The 21,402-nt window shown below is 40.6% G+C and overlaps 1 protein-coding gene across 3 annotated transcripts in view; it reads left to right on the forward strand.

The window, feature by feature from the left end:
• Positions 1 to 21,402, forward strand: part of LOC126202890 (vesicular glutamate transporter 1-like) — a 128,489-nt gene that overhangs the window by 66,308 nt on the left and 40,779 nt on the right. For all 3 annotated transcript variants that reach the window (XM_049936956.1, XM_049936953.1, XM_049936954.1), the window contains one exon: positions 20,278 to 20,401. In XM_049936956.1, the coding sequence (XP_049792913.1) occupies positions 20,278 to 20,401 (124 nt within the window). The remainder of the gene's footprint in view (positions 1 to 20,277; positions 20,402 to 21,402) is intronic.

A 21,402-nucleotide genomic window follows, 5' to 3' on the forward strand; every position in this document is an offset into this window, starting at 1 on the left:
AATTTGTCAAATTCTTCTTCTGCTTCTTCGGACTGAACAGAAATCATTTATGGGGTTGACCAAAGCTCAATCTGAGGCTCACTATTATTTCTAGTATTTATATAAAAGACCTTTCCATCTAATATACAACAAGCACAATTAGTTCTTTTTTTTGGATGGCATGGAATTATAATCAATCCAAGAATACATACAGCAACAGAAAATAGGGTAAATGTTCTTGAAAGCATCAATTAATGATTCTCTGTGAATGGCCTCACTGTCAAACAACAGCAGCAGCAGCAACAACAACAACAACAAAAAACAACCACCACCTATTCAGTTCTGCACATCTAGAGGTACTACACCAATCTTAGGTGTAACAAGTGCTGAGAAATAATAACTAGAGTGGAAACTTCAGAATTTTTAGATGTCCATATTGATGAAAATTTAAACAGAGAGAACAAATTTGGAACTCCTAAAATGAGTTGGTTCAGCCACTTTTGCACGTAGAATTGCTGTAAACATTGGGGAGAAACAAATCAGTAAGTTGACATATTTTGCCTATTTTCATTCAACCCAAAGGATTGTTCACTTTGGTATGTCTTATTTTAAATAAAAACTGGGAGCTTCAGGAGCTCAAAAAGAAAAAAAAGGAACATTCTGAGGAAAATACTCATACCACAGAAGACTACTATGGGACTTGAAAGAAGACGAAAAACAGATAACTCTAAAAGTACACTGAAAATATCACAGGTACAATGAGGAAATGGAGGTTGAAGTTCTACAGATACCTACTACGGATGGATGAATGCAAATTGAACAAAAGGATCTTCAGCTGCATCATGTGGTTAAAGATAAAATTGAAATGGGTGAGGTGAAGATGGCTGCAGCATAAGTTGGAATTATGCCACACGTGACCCACAGTAGATCAGAAGCAGAGTTAACAGAATAAAATAATCCCGAGAGACCACCAAACAGGAGGCCCAAATGGGTCATTTCTGAGGAGGAGAGAAAAAGAAAGAACGAAGAGGTTCTCGGAGGAGAAGACAAGAAAAGCCAAGAAGTCTTAAGTTCTTTGTGGGCCACAGTTTGCCAAATTCAGGGAGGGGGATAGGGAATAATGTTGAGGCATAACTCTCATTAAGAAAGTAAGTCTTCAAGTTTTAACTGCTCAAAAATGTGCTGTAAGAGTAATACACGGTGCTCACCCATAATCACCTTAAGGAGTTGCGCATTTTGATTACTGCTTTGGAAAAAGAGAAAATAAAAGAAATAGAAAAAAAATTACACACACACACACACACACACACACACACACACAGTGCAGAAGTGCTGTAGCAAATAAGTATGAAATGGCCTTGTACAGAATCGCAGTTTCAGGGGTGGTTTTGGTGTTTGGTTCCTGTTTGAGGTAGGAACATCTGTCTTACTACAGCCATGTAATAGCACATTAAGCAAAGAATGACAAACCGGAAATTGATAAATTTCTTTTGAAAAAACTTGTAATGGAGCTGAAATTAATGCTCAGCTAATGGCACTGTTTGTATGTGCACTGTTCAGATTTTATGTGCAGAAACAGTCGCTCTCATTCAGATTTTACAGGAATAAACAGTCACCCTTAAATAATTTCAGACTGGAGCAGGAACAGATAATTCAAATTTGGTCCACTGGTGTGTCAGAACTTGTTCCTCGGATTTCACGTGTGAAAACATGTTTTTCTGGAAGGTTTTTGAAGTTCACCAGTTCTATACTTTAAGCTTGTGTGATTCGTTCAAACTTTGCACAGAGAAAATGGATAATGTCAAAACTAAAAATTTTTTATCCAATAATATTTATTCATTGTCAAGAATTGGGTTTAAAGTTGAGCTAAATGTAGTATGTAGAATTCGTTCTTGGGTAAATTGAAGGTTGGGAAATGGTATAAAGTGAATCATATAAACAAAAAATGCATTCTTATGATAAAATTGAAAACTCGCTTTAAAAAATCTAGCTTTATTTGTATTTTATATGCATAAAATACATTTTTTGTGAGTGTTTTTATGCACACCAGTTGGATGTTTCAGACTTGCGCAGATCAGTTCAACATAAAATCTGGTTTTACATGAATGACGCTTGCTGAGATGGTTTAAAGTGATACAGATGATGATAAAAATATTGTTATGCTAATTATAAGAAGTATTTACAAAAATCTTTCATCATCCAGGTTTTTCCATGTGAAAAACCACACGTTTGTGCAAGAAACTGATTTTTGTAGAAATGTGTTGCATTTTAAGTGGTGCATTTGGATATAATAAAAAAAAAACAGTTTATTAGAGATGACTATTGTTTCATTGTTTATATGTTAAAGATCTTATTCACCAGTGGCTTAAAATAATCAAAAAATCTTTATCCATCCAAAACAATGCATGTACCAAACTAGAGTTATGCCTAACCTTGTACAAAATTGTATACTGTTTCATCGAGCCTTTAAAACTCTCTTGATGACCACAGAAAAAATTAAACTACTGTAACTCAAAATTTGCTGTAAAATAATTTTTGGACACTTTTTTCTAATCAGCAGAAAATGTCTTACTGCTTTTTTTTATTATGCTATCTTGTAGAACATTTATTTTTGGACAAAACAAGCTTAAGTTCGTCAGTTTGTGTTCAGTATTGGAAAGTTGATGTTATTTTGTCAGACATACATTATTTTGATATTGCTTTGCTTATTTCAGTCAATCATACTCATACCTGATTCGAACTTATTGTTGTAACAGTTTGTGGCAAAATTATTCAAGAGTTTTTGTAGTGGTGGTTATTTAATTTTCAATTTTTATTATTGCATGCTTTAAATAAACATTGCCAAGAATTTTAAGTTCAGAGATAATAATAAGATGTATGCTTTTCAAGAGCTTATTATTTGTTGCATGTATCGTTCAGCATGTGATGCAATAAGCTTTTAAGTAATTTCGTCTATGTAATATGATCATATTGTAAGTTTATCTACATAATATAACTGTTTATATACATTATTATCATGAACTTTGCACAGTATTTAATGTTTCATTCAGTATTGTATTTATATTTGGTGTTATTTCGTGTTTTGTGACACTTTATTAAGTATTTATGCTTGTTTTTCTAATGCTTATATATTAAGTTCAAGCGTGTATGGCTACAATGTGTGTAATGATAAAACAGAAAATTAACAATATAAACAAAATTAAAAAATATGAAACAAAATTACAAAACAATAAAAATAACAAAAAATGAAAATATGAAAAGAAATTAAAAAATAAAACAAAAGTCCTGCAGGCATGTGACCTCGATGTCGTGTTGAGGCCTGTGTGCTCTGTGGACACAGTAAGCTATTCTGGACAGGTTCAGGTGTACCAGGCAGGTATCCATAGAGGAGCCAGACTATTGATGATGCCCAACTCAAGCAACATGACTTGAAAGACAATATAAATCGGCCATTGCCTGAAATGATCGAAATCTACATCAGTTCCCAAGCTATGGAGACCATAATGTCAAAATATTGGTAGATAAAAGTTGGGGGACCAGAATGAAAAATACTCCTATCATAAAACAAAAAGAGGCAAATAAATTTTGGGCCCAGCCAGGGATGTAAGAGAAGGGACCTAGCTTCTGGATTTATCTGGCAGCTTCAAATATTTAAATTTACGCATTTTGACTTACTTGAACTTTTTTATGAGTTAGCCCTACTTCTCCAGTGCAGTGAGCTCTCTTAGCTGCAGGGTGTTGGCACACCTGCATCTTGCAGTTTGTAGGCTAAAGTCTCTGATCGTGCCCAAAATCGAGAAGATTCGCCGGCCATAGTAAACAAATACAAAATATTGTGTGGCTGAAGAGCATGCATGTAATAGTTACCGTATTAACTCGAATCTAAGCCGCACTTTTTTTCCGGTTTTTGTAATCCAAAAAACCGCCTGCGCCTTAGAATCGAGTGCAAAGTAAGCGGAAGTTCTGAAAAATGTTGGTAGGTGCTGCCACAACTAACTTCTGCCGACGAAAATATGTAGCGCTACACAGGCATTCTTTGCACTTTGCAGGCATAAAGATAAATACTGGCACCAAAACCTCTGCATCAGTAAAACAAAAAAAAAAAAAATTAAAAAAAAAAAAAGGTGGAAGACGAGCTTTTTTTCTCCGCTCCAAGTTTCGACCACTGCATTTTCATACATTATCCAACAAACTAAATACAAATTCCGTATTGTTCATCTTCGAATGTAGCAGCATTTCAGTATACTACGAAAATCCGACTGGCAAGACTGTTTGGGGTGTTTGTCAATATGGCCAACTCTACGTTCTGAATTTTTTCCTCCCTGTGAGAAGAGATGGTTGCTAATAGGAACTTTTATGAACTGTGAATCACATGCAGTATTCTCGCCACCATAAGAATAATATGAATATAAACATTTTGCCATGTATTCTTTCATGTTTGCTGCTATCTCATTTAAGTCCTGTCTGCCTAATAAAGTACGAAACTAGTGTGAGACAACAGCAAACGCGGAAGAATATACATATAATGTCATGTATATCCGTATTATTCTTATGCCTAATAGTGATACAGCCAGAAATGAAGCACGGCAATTGACTAGATTTTTAAATCTAAGATGACTAATTTCTGTGCTGAATGTAATGTACAAAAGAGGCGTCTGCAAAGATTTTCAAACTGAGAAAATTTTTTAGCTGAACTCTCGTTCAGAACATCTTCTACCATACGCAGTCTATTATTTGGTTCTTGTTGATCATTATCAAAGAAAGCAGCAGTGTAAGTAACAACAAATAGCAGTCTCTTGCCATTGTTTCGCTAATGAGACAATTCCTCTCTTTTTTTTAATTGTAAGCGGCGGTAGGGCGCACAAAAGCAAGCCATGCCGCGAGTGGCGACAGGTCGTAAACACACATCATCAGAATGCGACAAACAATGCATGACACAGTACAATAATGCATTTTCAGCTAGAGTGACGTTAACACCTATAACAAAGAGAATGGCACTTATCAGATCAAAGAAAAATAAGCAATCGATTCAAACCAAACGAAGCACGTGAAAAAGGAAGGGTACCTGTATAAATACGGACGGAGTGCCTGACGCATAGCAATGGCTACCTGGTAAAGCTTAACTGCTAAGCTTACGACTCGAACCAAACTACTGTAGCTGTATTAGTCATTCATTCGACCTGAATTGTGTCTCATATTACAATGAATCAGCTTTGTTTCAATTTGGAGGTGCGGCGTAAAACTTTTCTCTTCCCTTGAATTTTGAGTCTCAAATTTCAGGTGCGGCTTAGATTCGGGAAATTTTTTTCCCTTGATTTCGAGTCTCATTTTTCAGGTGCGGCTTACATTCGAGTGCGGCGTAGATTCGAGTAAATACGGTAAACATTTTTCTGGGGGAATAAGATTTCTGGGGTTTGTTCCAGGATGGATGCTAACACAATGTTTTAATTTTTGGGTGTTGGGGGTCGGGGTTGATTTTTTATTTTCTCCCGAGGGACCATTTTTCTCCCGAGGGACCATTTTTCTCCCAAACTCACCCCCCTGTTACATGTATGGTGATATGTGTAAGAACAAATAGACACAAATTTATTTGCTTCTAGATAGTGGGATGCATTTACAGTAGGAAGTCTCTGAGCATAGGGGTCCATCGATAAAGAAAGTATCCTGGAGTGGGGATGCATGCATCCTAAACTTTAATAATACTTTGTGTCATTCATATTGTACAACTTGACAAATGTCATGTTGGATGGCATGTGCAGGTTATATGACAAGACGTCATGTATCATGTTTTCTACTTGACATGATGCATTACACACACATCAAAAAGAGTTCCGCATGACCCCAGTTTCCAGAACTCCTGAAGATAGCCGTTGGCTGTGGATATTGTATCACAGACACAGTCCCTTTGACTGTTTAGAGGTGTCACTAAACCCGCCCTAAGATGTAAACAACCATGCATGAGCAGCGCCTATTAGATGGAGGGGGTCCAACAGCCAATCAGTTTGTCATTCCACCAGGAAGGAGGTACACGGCTCATGGTGTCTGTAGTCCAATTATGCCTAGATGGTCAATACTGCAGTTTGGTCACGCCCATATTATTACTTTGTGCCAGGAAGGACTCTCAGCAAGGGAAGGCTCCAGGCATCATGGAGTGAACCAAAGCGATGTTGTTCGGACATGGAGGAGATACAGAGAGACAGGAACTGTTGATGACATGCCTCGCTCAGGCCACCCAAGGGCTACTACTGCAGTGGATGACCACTAACTACAGATTATGGCTCAGAGGAACCCTGACAGCAATGGAGACATGTTGAATAATGCATTTTGTACAGCCACAGGACGTCTTGTTATGACTCAAACTGTGCGCAGTAGGCTGCATGATGCGCAGCTTGACTCCAGACATCCATGGCGAGATCCATCTTCGCAACCATGAGACCATGCAGTGTAGTACAGATGAGCCCAACACCATACTGAATGGACCGTTCAGGATTGGCATCACGTTCTCTTCACCGATGAGTGTTGCATACGCCTTCAACCAGACAATCATCAGAGACCTGTTTGGAGGCAACCTGGTCAGGCTTGAACGCCTTTGACACAGTGTCCAGCAAGGTGGAGGTTCCCTGCTGTTTTGGGATGGCATTATGTGGGGCCGACGTACACCACTGATGGTCATGGAAGGCGCCGTAACGGCTGTACAATACGTCAGTCCCATCCTCTGAACGATAGTGCAACCATATCGGCAGCATATTTGCGAGGCATCCGTCTTCATGGATGACAGTTCTCGCCTCCATCATGCAATGCACATCTTGTGAATGACTTCCTTCAGGATAGTGATATCATTCGACTAGAGTTGTCAGCATGTTCTCCAGACATGAACCCTATCAAACATGCCTGGGATGGATTGAAAAGGGCTGTTTATAGACAATGTGATCCACCAACCACTCTGAGAGATCTACACTGAATTGCCATTGAGGAGAGGGACAATCTGAACCAACAGTGCCTTGATAAACTTGTGGATAGGATGCCATGACGAATACAGGCATGAATCAGTGCAAGAGGACTTTCTACTGGGTATTAGAGGTACTGTTGTGTAAAGCAATCTGGACCACCACCTCCGAAGTTCTCACTGTATTGTGGTACAACATGCAATGTGTGGTTTTCATGAGCAATAAGAAGGGTGGAAATGATGTTTACGTTGATCTCTACTCCAGTTTTCTGTACAGGTTTCAGAACTCTCGGAACCGAGGTGATGCAAAACATTTTTTTATTTGTGTATTACATGACATGGGTACTAATACAAACAAGTAAAAAAGATGAATATGTCAAAATGTTTTAATTTAAATCTCTCTGAAGCTGCCAGATAACTCAAAAAACTAGTTCCATTCTTTTCCATCCCTAATTCTTGTTTTTTGTGCTACGGTAGGAGCATTTTTCAGTGTGTGTGTGTGTGTGTGTGTGTGTGTGTGTGTGTGTGTGTGTGTGTGTGGAGTGTCTTAGTAGTAACAAATAAATGCATTAAAACTGTATGCATGATGCGGAATTTTTTTCGTGTATCTCCGTTCTTATGACATCTTATCTCTTGAACTACATGTCATGCAATGATATATTTGTGTAGGTTGATTCAGCAGACTATGTGGATACTATCAGAAAATTATGTTGTGAATAGAGTTAGCTATACATTTAAATGTCATACATGATGCGGCAGTTTTTCATGCATCTTATTGTTTATGACTTCGTGTCTCCTGAACTATGATAGGTAAGTGGTTCTTACCCCCATAGCGATTGTTGACTGACAGTAAGGGATATGTGTATAGAGTTCAGATGAAATTGGTCCAATGGTTTTGGAGTAGATGTGGAACATACATACATACATTTTTATAATATGTATGGATTCCATTAAGAAGTTTGTAAAAATGCAATCCATTTCAAAAGGACCAAGGATGTATATAACTAAAATACCAGAAGAAAATGACATTCATTACTCCACATTAAGTTTACCTTTAGTACAAAAATGGGTGAGCAATGCTGCAACAAAAATCTTTCATCAGTTATCCAGCGATATAAAAAGTCTGACAGACAGCAAAGTAAAATTTGAAAACAAACTGAAGAAGTTTCCCCTAGACAACTCCTTCTAGTACATAAAAAAAAAAAAAAAAAAAAAACAATATTCTGTTTGAGTCCATAGATGTGTCACGGTACTGCACTGAACAGATATTTCAATGTTGTGCAGGGGCAGTTGAATTTAGTGCAACTAAACTTTTAATTGTTGTTTTTTATAGGTCCCCTAACTCTGACTTCAGAGCATTTGTGCTCAAGTTAGAGAGGGTTCTTGATTCACTTTGTAGGAAGTACCGGAATTAGTTATATGTGGTGACTTCAATATAAATTTTGTATATGATGGTGTAAGAAAATGGATGTTGGTAGATATCTCATATGATCTGATGCACACACTGTTTTTTTCTAACTAGGGTGCAGGGGAACAGTAGCACAGCCATAGACAATATTTTTATTCATTCTTCATTACTAGATGGGCATTCTGTTAGTAAAAGGGTGAATGGCTTTTCAGACCATTATGTACAAATTTTAACACTAAAAGGTTTTTGTACTCAAACAAATGTCACATATAATTACAAACTATGTAGGAAAGATAATCCAACAGCAATAGAGAGTTTCTTAAACCTAGGCAAGGAACAAGCGTGGCAGAATGTTTATAGTGCTGATAACATAGATGATAAAGATAATGCTTTCCTTAACACATTTCTCATGCTCTTTGAGAGTTGCTTTCCATTAGAATGTTCTAAATGGGATGCCAACAGTAATAGGGAGCCCGGGTGGCTGACTTGTGGGATAAGGATATCATGTAGAACAAAGCGGGAATTATATGAAAATGTTAGAAGTAGTCACAATCAGGCTACAGTAGCCCATTACAAACAGTATTGTAAGGTGCTTAAAATGTTATTAGGAAGGCAAAGAGTATGTGGTATGTAAATAGAATAGCTAATTCACGGGATGAAATTAAAACCATATGGTCAGTTGTGAAGGAAGTGTCTGTTCAGCAGCGCAAGGTCGATGATGTTAAGTCAGTTCATAGTAAAAATATTTCTGTTACTAATATATCAGATATATGTACAGTATTTAACAACCAATTTCTGAGCATTACTGGTGAATTAAATAAAAATTTAGTTTCTACAGGGAATCGTATAACTTTCTTAAGAAATGCCTTTCCGAGAGTGATGTCTGAAATAATCCTCAGTGATACAGATGAGGAGGAGACTGAGTCAATAATTAAATCATTGAAGACTAAGGACTCTCATGGATATGATGGAGTGCCTAGCAGAATATTAAAGTACTGTGCTGCACATGTTAGCCCTGTATTTAGCCATATTTGTAATTTTTCCTTTAGGAATGCTCAGTCTCCTGAATGATTAAAGTACTAAGTAATGAAGCCGCTTTATGAAAAGGGAGAAAAGGATAATATAGAAAATTTTAGCCCTATTTGTATGCCAACAGTGTTTGCTTAAGTTATTGAAAAGGCTGTGTATGTAAAGGATAATTGATCATTTTATAATACACTTCTTGCTATCAAATGTACAGTTCGGCTTTAGAAGTCAGTTTAACAACTGAAAATTCTATGTTCTCTTTTATCTGTGAGGTACTGGATGGGGTAAAGAAAAACTTTTGAACACTAGGCATATTTTTTGATTTAACTAAGGGGCTTTATTGTGTTGATCACAAAATATTGCTCCAGAAGTTGGACCATTATGGAATACAGGGCATAGCTCACAATTGGTTCACCTCTTACTTTAGCAACAGACAGAAAAAGGTCATTATTCACTATGTTGATGATAATGGCTGTGATTTGGGGTCTGAGTGGGGTACAGTCAAGTATGGGGTGCCCCAGGGATCAGTGTGGGGGCCACTCCTGTTCCTTATTTATATAAATGATATGCCCTCTAGTATTACGGGTAACTCTAAAATATTTCTGTATGCTGATGACAGTAGCTTGGTGGTAAGGGATGTTGTGTGCAACATTGGCTCTCTTTCAAATAGTGCAGTTAATGACCGAAGTTCATGGCTGGTAGAAAATAAACTAATGCTAAATCACAGTAATAAACTAATGCTAAATCACAGTAAGATTCAGTTTTTACTGTTTCCAACACACAATTCAACAAAACCTGACGTTTCAGTTTCACAGAATGGGCATATGATTAGTGAAACTGAACAGTTCAAATTTCTAGGTGTTCAGATAGATAGTAAACTTTCATGGAATGTCCATGTTCAGGATCTTGCTCAAAGACATAATGCTGCCATTTTTACTATTTGAATGGTATCTGAAGTGAGTGATCATTTGACACAAAAAATTAGTCTACTTAGCTGATTTTAATTTGCTCATGTGGTATGGTATTATATTTTGGGGTAACTCTTCCCATTCTAAAAGGATATTTTTGGCTCAGAAACGGGCGGTTCGGGCAGTAAGTGGTGTAAGTTCACGAACCTCTTGTCGAACCTTGTTCACGAGTCTGGGTATTTTGACATTGGCCTCCCAATATATATATATTCTTTACTGTCATTTCTTGTTAACTGTATTAGCTTATTTCCATGAATAAGAAGCTTTCACTCAGTTATACTCAGAAATCAAACCTGCATTTGGATCAGACTTCCTTAACTCTTATGCAGAAAGGTGTCCAGTATACTGCTGCATCAATTTTCAATAAGCTACAGCTCGAACTCAAACACCTTAGCAGTAATCCACCTGCTTTCAAATCGAAACTGAAGAGTTTCCTCATGGGTCACTCCTTCTATTCCGTTGAGGAGTTCCTTGAAAAATTAAGCTGATTCTTGTCGTATTGTTGTTTGCATTTACTTAAACTTATGGATTGACTTTTTCTCGGGTTCATAAACATTTTATTTTCATCTGTTAATACTTTTATGACCTTGGAGATTTGCTCCTCAATTTGGTCCTATGGAAGTTGACGGGTAAATAAAATTAAAAAAATAGTCCATAGAAGAATTTCTATTATTGTTATGTGTAAAAGGTGTGTGTGTGTGTGTGTGTGTGTGTGTGTGTGTGTGTGTATTTTAATTGTCTTGTTTCACATTATTATGATTTATCATGCAGGTGCTCCACCGAACATGAAGCTGACTAATTATAATCACCCATCACTACTGCCAATAAACTGTATATAATTTTTCACTCTTCACGTTAGTTTCATGTATGAGCCTTCGACTAAATATTAGTGATACAGTATGTTAATCGTTAATCCATTACACATACCTGTTGTACTGAAGACATTAAAAAGTAATGAAATTAGCATTTTGAATATTTGTTTGAAAACTGCAGTACTTTATGTACCATGGTCGTGTTAGGAGTGGTATATCTGCACCCCGCACTCATGAGAGAAATAACTAACCCAGTCAGTTTATTGAATCATGGTTGAACTCGATATTCTTCATGTACACAAAGCAGTACCAGAAAGTTCCAGTAGTAACCAGAAATGGTGTCACAAATCTCTACATTTGTCACTTCACTGCAGAGCCACACTGTAACTGACACAAGCCCAGTTAATGAAACAGTCATCAGAACCCATAAAAATTGGCGTATTGCGAAACAATTAAAATGATGGCTTTTTGATGAACCCCAGAAAGAAATGATGCACTGTGGTTTTTCAAGTTGTTCTTTTACCTCCACACAAAGGTGAGTACAAACCCATTGAAAAATGAATGAAAGTGTTGGCTCCATCTTACCTGCGATTAGCCAACATCTTGTCTTCTTAAGCATTGATAAAAATAAGCTTGCACTGGGAGCCACCAGTTGTTTGTACTTTGGGATTTGAGACTCATTGCATTTGGCAACTCTGTTTGACAAATGTTACAAAGCTCTTTCTGTTATTTGTTCTCAACAGTTATCATACTGTAACCAGTTTACTTCTTTATTCAGTATATCATCATCTCCACACATATTTCTGTCTGCGTCATTTTTTTTCTTTTAAAAATCTAAAACCTTTTTGGCTTACCACTCTGAGTCTGGGAAACACCACCATATTTTTGTTCCTAATCTTTTACTATGTCTCAACTGAAATTGCTAAAAGAATTGATGCTGTCTTTTTTTATTGTTTATTTATTTTCTTCTTTTCACATTTGTCTTTGGTAGTCATCATTTTACTTGTTAGCAAATTCATTGGCTGTGATGTGTTACCACTTCTGTACACTCCTGGCATCTAGTGGCAATCTGCTGCACCAGCTGTAGTTTCTGTTTGTTGTAAAATAAAGCTTTCAGGACTGTGGTAAGTTTTTATTTCACCAAACAATGGTTTTTTAATGGTTCTTGGGAAGCCTACTTACTACAAGCTTTCCCCCTGCGCGTCCGGGTGCTAGAATAGGCTCAGGATATTCCTGCCTGTCGTAAGAGGTGACTAAAAGGAGTTTCACACGTTTTGGCCTTTATGTGGTCCTCTGTAGGGTTTGACCTCCATTTTTCAAAATTTTACCAAAGAGCGAGCGAATTGGAGAGGGGCGCCTTACATGGTGCATCATGTCCATCATGCGCTGAGACCTATCGCATCCTTTGTCGACATGGAACTGCACTTCTGCTCATTCTCCAACTGTTGGGTGAGGTCACCCTCCTAGGTGCGTATTTTTCCATCAACTCTGCAGTATCATTTTCTACGCTGATGATGATAATGGACTTGTTTGCACCAGATATCCAGCACGGTAGCCAGTCTGTTGTGGTGGGGCTGCCATGTACCCTGCTGGTTGTAGTCCCCTGACCACACAGGAATCGCTCTGCTAATGCCCGCGCTGTTAACTCCCCGCGTATGCCGAGGAGTAGATGCCCACGATCCTGTGCTGTGCGGCGCCCGTGGAGAGGGCCCTCGGTTGGAGTGGGTGGCATCAGGGCAGATGACACGCGATGAAGCATAGCACATCATCTCTTGCTGGTAGTTAAACACCAGCAGTCTCTAAGCGTTCACGAGCGTCAGGCTGGGGATGGCAGCGGCTCTTATTCGCCCCGGTACCTTGTATGTTAGAGACCTGACGAGGAATCTTTAGAGGACGAGTTTCGGGAGGTGGGGGGCTTGTCCAAAATGAGATCTGGGTCAGTCTTGATCAAAACAACATCCTCTGCCCAGTCATGGGCGTTACTTGCTTGTGACAAGCTGGGGGATGTTTCTGTAACCATCACGTGCCATAAGAGCTTAAATATGGTCCAGGGTATCATATTTCACAGGGACCTTCTTTTGAAATCTGATGATGAGCTGCACGCCAATTTAGAGCGGGAAGGTGTACATTTCATTTGACGTGTCCACCTGAGTCCGAGGGATAACAAGGTTGCCACCGGTGCCTTGAACTTGGCCTTTGAGGGTGATACATTACCTGAGTAGGTCAAGGTGATGGTCTACCACTGTGATGTAAAACCCTATATCACTCCCCCAATGCAGTGCTTTAAATGTTGGAAGTTCAGCCATGTGCCTTCCCACTGTACTTTCAGCGTCACACGTTAAGATTGCGGACGGCCATCACATCCCAATACTCCGTGTGCCCCGCTTCCATCTGTGTCAACTGCAGAGAGCACCATTCGCCTTGCTCGCCTAACTGCAGAATTCTCCAGAAAGAAAGGAAAATCATGGCATACAAGACCCTGGACCAACTGACCTACACTGAGGCTAAGAGGAAATTTGAACACTTACATCCTGCACATAAGACATCTTCTTACACCGCCGCTACAACAGTTGTAGCCCCATCAGTTCCACCAACCCCAGTCAACTCTCAGAGCCGGACAACTACACTTGCTCATTGATGTTGGGGGTACTTCCCTCCCTGTTGCTCCTGCACCACCTACTTCCGGAGCAACACCCCTCTCCCCCCTACCCCCTCCACCCCACCCCCCACCCCCTCACCCCAACCATCGGGGATATCAGTCCCCACTTCTGCACGGGAGAGAGAAGTGTAAGTCTCCTTCTGCTCTTCTGACTAGGAAGGGGTCCCTTGGGTCACTCCCTTCCCAGGTTTCTGCTAGTGGGAAAGATGACACCCACCAGTGGCTGAAGAGCCCAAAAGGACCTGGTCGTAGGGCTTCACACTCATCTTCAGTCCTGGAGACTGAATCAGTGGAATCCTCCCAGCCATGGAAATCCAAAAAGAAGATCTCCAAGCCCAAGGGAATTGTGGTGGCACCCACACCACCACCACTACCTACAAGCTCTGTGTCTGCGCATGAGGACCTAGATCTTGCCAGACCCTCAGACACAATGGATATAGACTGCTCAGGCAATAATTCGGTGACAGCAGGTGACCCTGAGGTGTAAATTGCCTCTTTGAATGAATGTTCCATGCCTTCCCAGTCTCACGATGATATCATCCTCCAGCGGAATTGCGGCAGTTTTTTCCACTGCCTGGCTGAGCTACGGCAACTGTTAAGCTTTACACCTGCTTTCTGCATTGCCCTCCAGGAAACCTGGTTTCCAGCAATGCGGACCCCTGCCCTCCACAGCTGTAAGGGATATTACAGGAACCATCGCGACTATAATAGTGTGTCAGGTGGAGTTTGCATTTATGTCCTAAACTCAGACTGTAGTGAAACTGTGCCCCTTCAAACCCCTCTTGAAGCTGTTGCTGTCAGAATAAGGATGACACAGGAAATAGCTGTCTGCAATGTATATCTTCCTCCAGTTGGTGCAGTACCCCTGAATGTATTAGCTGCACTGATTGATCAACTCCCTAAACCTTTCCTACTTTTGGGGGATTTTAACACCCATAACCCCATGTGGGGTGGCACCATGGTTACAGGCTGAGGCAGAGATGTCAAAACCTTACTGTCTCAGTTCGACCTCTGCCTCTTAAATACTGGGGCCACCACACGTTTTCAGTGTGGCTTATGGTAGTTACTCGACCATTGATTTATCAATTTTCAGCCCCGGACTTCTCCCATATGTCCACTGGAGAGCACATGACGACCTTTGTGGTAGTGGCCCTCCCCCATCTTCCTGTCACTGCCCTGGCATCGGGCTCACACACGCCTGCCCAGATGGGCTTTAAATAAGGCGGACTGGGAAACTTTCACGTCTGCTGTCACCGTTGAATCTCCCCCACATGGTAACATCAATGTGATGGTTGAGTAGGTGACTACAACAATCCTTTCTGTGGCAGAAAACGTGATGCCTCACTCTTTAGGGTGCCCCTGGCAAAAGGCAGGCCCTTGGTGGTCGCCAGACGTCGCTGAAGCAATTAAGGAGCATCGGCGAGCTCTACAGCGGCATACGTGGCACCCTTTGCTGGAGCACCTCATAGCCCTTAAATGGCTCCGTTCCCACATTCACCAGCTTATCAAATGACAGAAGCAGGAGTGTTGGGAGAGATAAGTCTTGGCCATTGGGTGTCATATGTGACCTTCCCAAGTCTGGGCAAGGATCAAACGTGTTTTCGGGTACCAGACCCCCAACTGGTGTTCCTGGTGTTAACATAAATGGCATGCTCTCCACCAACACAGTTGCGATTGCCGAGCCCTTTGCCGAGCCCCTTTGCCGAGCCCTTTGCCGAGCACTATGCTCAAGCCTCTGTGTTAGAGAATTACCCCCCAGCCTTTTGCACTTTCAAACAGAGGATGGAAGAGAAAGTCCTCTTGTTCACTACATGCCACAGTGAATCCTATAATGCCCCGTTTACACAGTGGGAGCTCCTCAGTGCCCTTGCACATTGCCCCAACACTGCTCCTGGGTCAGATTGGATACACAGTCAGATGATTAAACATCTCTCATCTGACTACAAGTGACATCTCATCATCATCTTCAACCGGATCTGGTGCGATGGCATCTTTACATCGCATTGGCGGCAGAGCACCATCATTCCGGTGCTCAAACTCATTAAAAGCCTGCTTGATGTGGATAGCTGTTGGCTCATCAGCATCACCAACATTCTTTGTAAGCTGCTGGAACATATGTTGTGTCGGCGGTTGGTTTGGGTCCTGGAGTCACGTAGCTTACTGGCTCCATGTCAGGCAGGCTTCCGCCAGGGTCGCCCTACCACTGATAATCTTGTGTCCGTCGAATCTGCCATCCGAACAGCCTTTTCCAGATGCCAACACCTGGTTGCTGTCTTTTTTTATTTACGAAAAGCATAAGACACGAGCTGGCGACATCATATCCTTGCCACATTATACGAGTGGGGTCTCTGAGGCCCACTCCCAATTTATATCCAAATTTTACCGTCTTTTCGTATTTTCCATGCCCAAGTTGGTGCCTTCCATAGTTCCCCCCATATCCAGGAGAATGGGGTCCCGCAGGGCTCTGTATTGAGTGTGTCTCTATTTTTAGTGGCCATTAATGGTCTAGCAGCAGCTGTAGGGCTCACCTTCTCTATATGCAGACAACTACAGAATTTTGTACTGCTCCACCAGTACTGATGTTGCTGAGCAGTGCCTACAGGGAGCCATCCACAAGGTGCAGTCATGGACTCCAGGCAACGGTTTCCAGTTTTTGGCCGCAAAGTCGTGTGTTATCCACTTCTGCCAGCACCGTACTGTTCATCCAGAACCAGAACTTTACCTTAATGACAATCCACTCACTGTAGTGGAGACATATCCGTTCTTAGGACTGGTTTTTGACGCCTGATTGACTTGGCTTCCTCACCTTCATCAGCTTAAGCGTAAGTTCTGGCAGCACGTCAATGCCCTCTGCTGCCTGAGCAACACCAACTGGGGTGCAGCTCTACAGAGCCCATGTTCAATCCTGCCTTGACTATGGGAGTCTGGTTTATGGTTTGACAGCACCCTCAGCATTGTGTTTATTCAACCCAATGCACCACTGAGGCGTTCGGCTAACGACAGGAGTCTTTAGGATGAGTCCAGTGACCAGCATCCTGGTGGAGGCTGGAGTTCCTCCATTGAAGGTTAGGTGTGCACAATTGCTGGCCACTTACGTTGCACACGTTCGTAGTTCTCCTGTGCGTCCGAATTACTGTCTCCTTTTCCCACCCAAAGCAGTTCATCTCCCGCATCGGCGGTCCAGGTCAGGGCTTCCAATTTCAGATTGTGTCCGATCCTTTCTATCCGAAGTGGGGTCCTTGCCTTTACCACCTATAGTTGAGGTCCATTCATGTACACCTCCATGGTGTACACCTAGGCTGCGGCTTTCCCTGGACCTTTCACATGGCCCTAAGGACCCATTTAACCCCATGGCTCTCCGCTGCCACTTTCTCTTGATTCTTCGCATGTACCGAGGCCATGAAGTGGTTTATACCAACAGCTCGATGGCTGATGATCCTGTCGGCTTCCTGTAGTCCATGGAGGACATATTGAACAGCATTCCTTGCCCAGTGGCTGCAGTGTTTTCACTGCTGAGCTGGTGGCTATATCTCGTGCTCTTGAGCACATCCGTTCATGCCCTGGGGAGTCGTTTCTTCTGTGTACTGACTCCTTCAGCAGCTTACAAGCTATCAACCAGTGCTACCCTCGTCATCCTTTGGTAGTGAGCATCCAGGAGTCCATCTACACCCTGGAAGTGTCCAGTTGTTCAGTGGTGTTTGTCTGGACTCCAGGTCACACTGGAATCCCAGGCAATGAATTTGCCAACAGGCTGGCCAAACAGGCTATGTGGAAACCACTAATGGAGATCGGCTTCTCGGAAACTGACCTGCATTCAGTAGTACGCTGCAAGGTTTTGCGGCTTTGGGAGATGGAATGGCATAACAGTATGCACATTAAACTGCTTACCATTAAGGAGACTAAGAATGCGTGGAAGACCTGCATGCAGGTCTCTCGCAAGGACTCTGTGGTTCTCTGTTGGCTCCGCATTGGCCTCCCTTGGGGGACAAATGGCTACCTCCTGCACTGTGAAGACCCCCCTCAGTGTCGGTGTGGCGCTCAGCTGACAGTGGCCCCTATCTTGTAGAGCTGTCTGTCTTTGTCTGCCCTGCAACAAACTCTTCAGTTACCAGACTCGTTGCCATTAATTTTAGTTGACAACGTATCATCGGCTAATTTAGTTTTACATTTTATAAGTGATGGTGGGTTTTAGGCTGGATGTTTTAATGTGTCGCAGAGTGACTGGCTTTTCCTTTTTATTCTTGTGGTCTGCCAGCCACGGCCATCTGCTCTCTTGTTTTTATCCCTTCTACCTGTTTCTTGCTTCTCTCTGGTTCTCCTTTCCTGTTTTGTCCATAGTAGTGTTGGTTGTCCTTCTGTCATTCTTCTGGTTCTTCCGTTCTCCTGTTATTGTGCTGTACATCTCCTTTCTTTTCTTCTTTCCCTTGTGTAATTATTTTACTGGGAACAAGGGGCCAATGATCTCGCAGTCCCCCCCCCCCCTCCCCTCCCCCTCCTTTAAACCAACCAACCACCAGCTAAGGGGTATCCCAAAGCTTTTGGGAATACTTCTTACCAGCGCTGTCTATACCTGACATCTTGTGGTGTTACACTGCACGAGTGTAACTGATAAACATTCAGTTTCTGTTTGTCGTGGGATCGCTGCTGGTGTTGGAACACATTGCTTCATGTCTGCAATATATATTATTCTGACCTGTATCAGCTCATACCTTTATTGCGTTATTAAGTTTCTAGGCTTGTTTTCACATTGTGGTAAGTAAACTTTAATATCGATAAGAAATATTTTTCAAATAAAGTAAAGGAGAACAGAAAACACTGTTCATTATTTTTTACGTGTAATCACAACAAGTAACAACTCACAAAAGGTTAGTGGGAAATCCATTCACCATCACACATTGGTGGCAAAGCACTTATATCTTTCTTTGTTTTCACCATCACAGTGTATAACACTAATGCTTACATGCGAATGAATACCCCAAAGAGTTGGTTCTAAGTAAGCTACACCTATAATGTAATAATCTGGTTGTGTAATGTTAAATAGAACCGCAGCCGAATGTATAGCCATGCTGCTGTACAGTGATAGTGGTGCAATTATTGTTGGAATGATGCAGCACTGGAAGGTTACTATGGCTGGTGAAGTAAAGCTGCAGCAGATTGAATAACGCAGTGGTGGAATGCTGCTGTGGCTGGAAGAGTAGCCATTGGTAGAGTGAATGTTTTATAGTAAACTGACTTAATTACAGTCTTATAGGAGGTTTTGTACACACAGGGTTTGATGTAGGATGTACCAAAGGAGCATGAAACTTGGTAGAGGTGTCTGGAAGGCCAAATAGGAAGAAAAAGAGGTTTAAATTGTGAAATAAAGTATCTCCTGGAATCAGTGTAAAATAATTCAGAATGGAAGGGCCTCTTTTAGTAAGTGGTCATGCACTGATGAATTTTTCACAATTTTTTTGTAATTTTAAAGATCTTTGCGCAATGATGCACTTTGTAAATTATTTTATAGTTTTGTTAGTAGTTAGTTTATAATCCTCTCTCCTCCTGTCAGTACATATTAGTTGATTATGTAAACTGCACTGAAAATGTGAGAAGAGGAGACTTAGATTTTCATGTTTGTAGACAAATCACAAATACAAGTTTAAAAATATTCATAATATAAAATTGATTGTAAGTTATGCCCTATGCAGTATGTCTAGTTTATGTAAAGTTCCCTCATTTCTTTTGCACTATAGACTTTAGTAGGCTAGCTTTATCAATGTCACACTAAAGTTCAACTTCTGTGTAGTCTTCCTACATTCATTTTGCCCACTGGATGGTCACTTCTTTAGGTACCTGATCATCACCCATTCAGTACAAATGGTTTTTGCCATCTTTAAGTGTCTACAGTCTATCAGTTTCAATGTGTATGTGCTAAGTGGGAAAAAAAATTCAGTAACTTCACACAGAAAATCTAGCTACAGCAGGGTGTTACATCATTGCAGAAATTTTGCTAATTCCTGTAATTTCATAATCTACCAAACTTACAGGTTTAGGCTACTCAGGCAATTTGTCGTAGAGTGATTGAACATTTGCCATACGGAACCAGTGCAGTGGATGACCATTGTGGCTTTGCAGTCAGTCTGTTAACATTATGTTTAGAAATAAAATCATATCTCCTCTTAATTTATTTACATGAAATACCTGCTGTGTTCCCTCCCCCCCTTTCTCCCCCCCCCCCCCCCTCTCTCTCTCTCTCTCTCTCTCTCTCTCTCTCTCTCTCTCTCTCTCTCTCTCATTTCTACCATTCAGGCACAGAATTAATTAATTTTTGTGCTCTCATGTCTATCTTGTCCATGTTTGACTTCATATTTTGCAGTGCATACTCTAAATCCTGTTCTGAAAATTAGATGGAAACCTCATTAACTAATGAGAGAGAGAGAGAGAGAGAGAGATTTTTTTGACATCAAAGACAGTTGAGAATTAGTTACAAATTATTTCAGGACATGGTGGTACCATGGAAGCGTTTCCTGACATCATTACCAGTATGGGCAATAATGATTGCCCATTTCAGTGAAAACTGGGGTTTCTACACACTACTTACAGAACTTCCAACCTTCATGAAAGGTACGTTTGTTGTGAATTATATAGTGACCACATGCGAGGTTTTGAGGACAGGATGGGGGAAAAATAATTATTGTATTTGAAGAAATCATTACTGGAAGTGAGATGGAAGCAGTGTACGGAGGTGGGAAACTTCTTGTTGGTAATATATGGTGCTTCCACTTTAGAAAGCCAACTGGCAGTATGTTAGAAATGACAGTGTCAACATGTCTGTATATATTTTCGAAAGCATATCCACATATAACTTTATTATAATTATATTTGTTATATTTTCATGTGTTTTTGTAAATAACTTTATATTGTCATAGCTGTGTTAACTGTAACTGATTTTATATTGATATCCAGATGCTGGAGGATAAAAGCAGCTGATTGTACATAATAAAAATAGTTCTTATTGTCCAGAGTTAAGAATGTTGTGGGTGAAATTCCCATCTCTTCCGTCACTATGAAACTGATGTACGTCAGCAGAATGAAGAGTCTTCATTCTGCTAATGTACAAATATGAGGTTGTATAATCAGTGCAATGTGTACTTGTTTTCTGTAATAGTTATTTTATGCTAGACTTGCTGATATACTGTTGTTTTCATGTTCATTAAATGTGATTCTATGATATGATATAATATACATTTGGTCAAGATTCAGTGAAATGTATGCAGAAGATCTGATGATGGCAGCTTTGTTTGCTGAAACCAGTCATCACAATAAATGCTGTACAGTAGTGATCTTAGCTGTCTGAAGTTTTACTTCTGTTTCTGCATAGATCTAGATTACCCACTAATTTGATAATGTCAAGCATATATTCACGTATGGGTCAAATGAGTGTTTTGTAAGCTACTTCTTTTGTTGGCAGACTGCATTTCTTGATCATTTGTTCAATCAGTCAATCAGTCTGTCTGTCACGTCTTACCTGTGACTAGTTGTATGTGATCATTTCACTTTAAATTGCTTCGTATGCATACTCTTAGATACTTGAGGAATGGGACTGCTTTCAGTGATTGTCCTGC

This window comes from Schistocerca nitens, chromosome 9 (assembly GCF_023898315.1).
Source record: "Schistocerca nitens isolate TAMUIC-IGC-003100 chromosome 9, iqSchNite1.1, whole genome shotgun sequence".
Taxonomy (NCBI): domain Eukaryota; kingdom Metazoa; phylum Arthropoda; class Insecta; order Orthoptera; family Acrididae; genus Schistocerca; species Schistocerca nitens.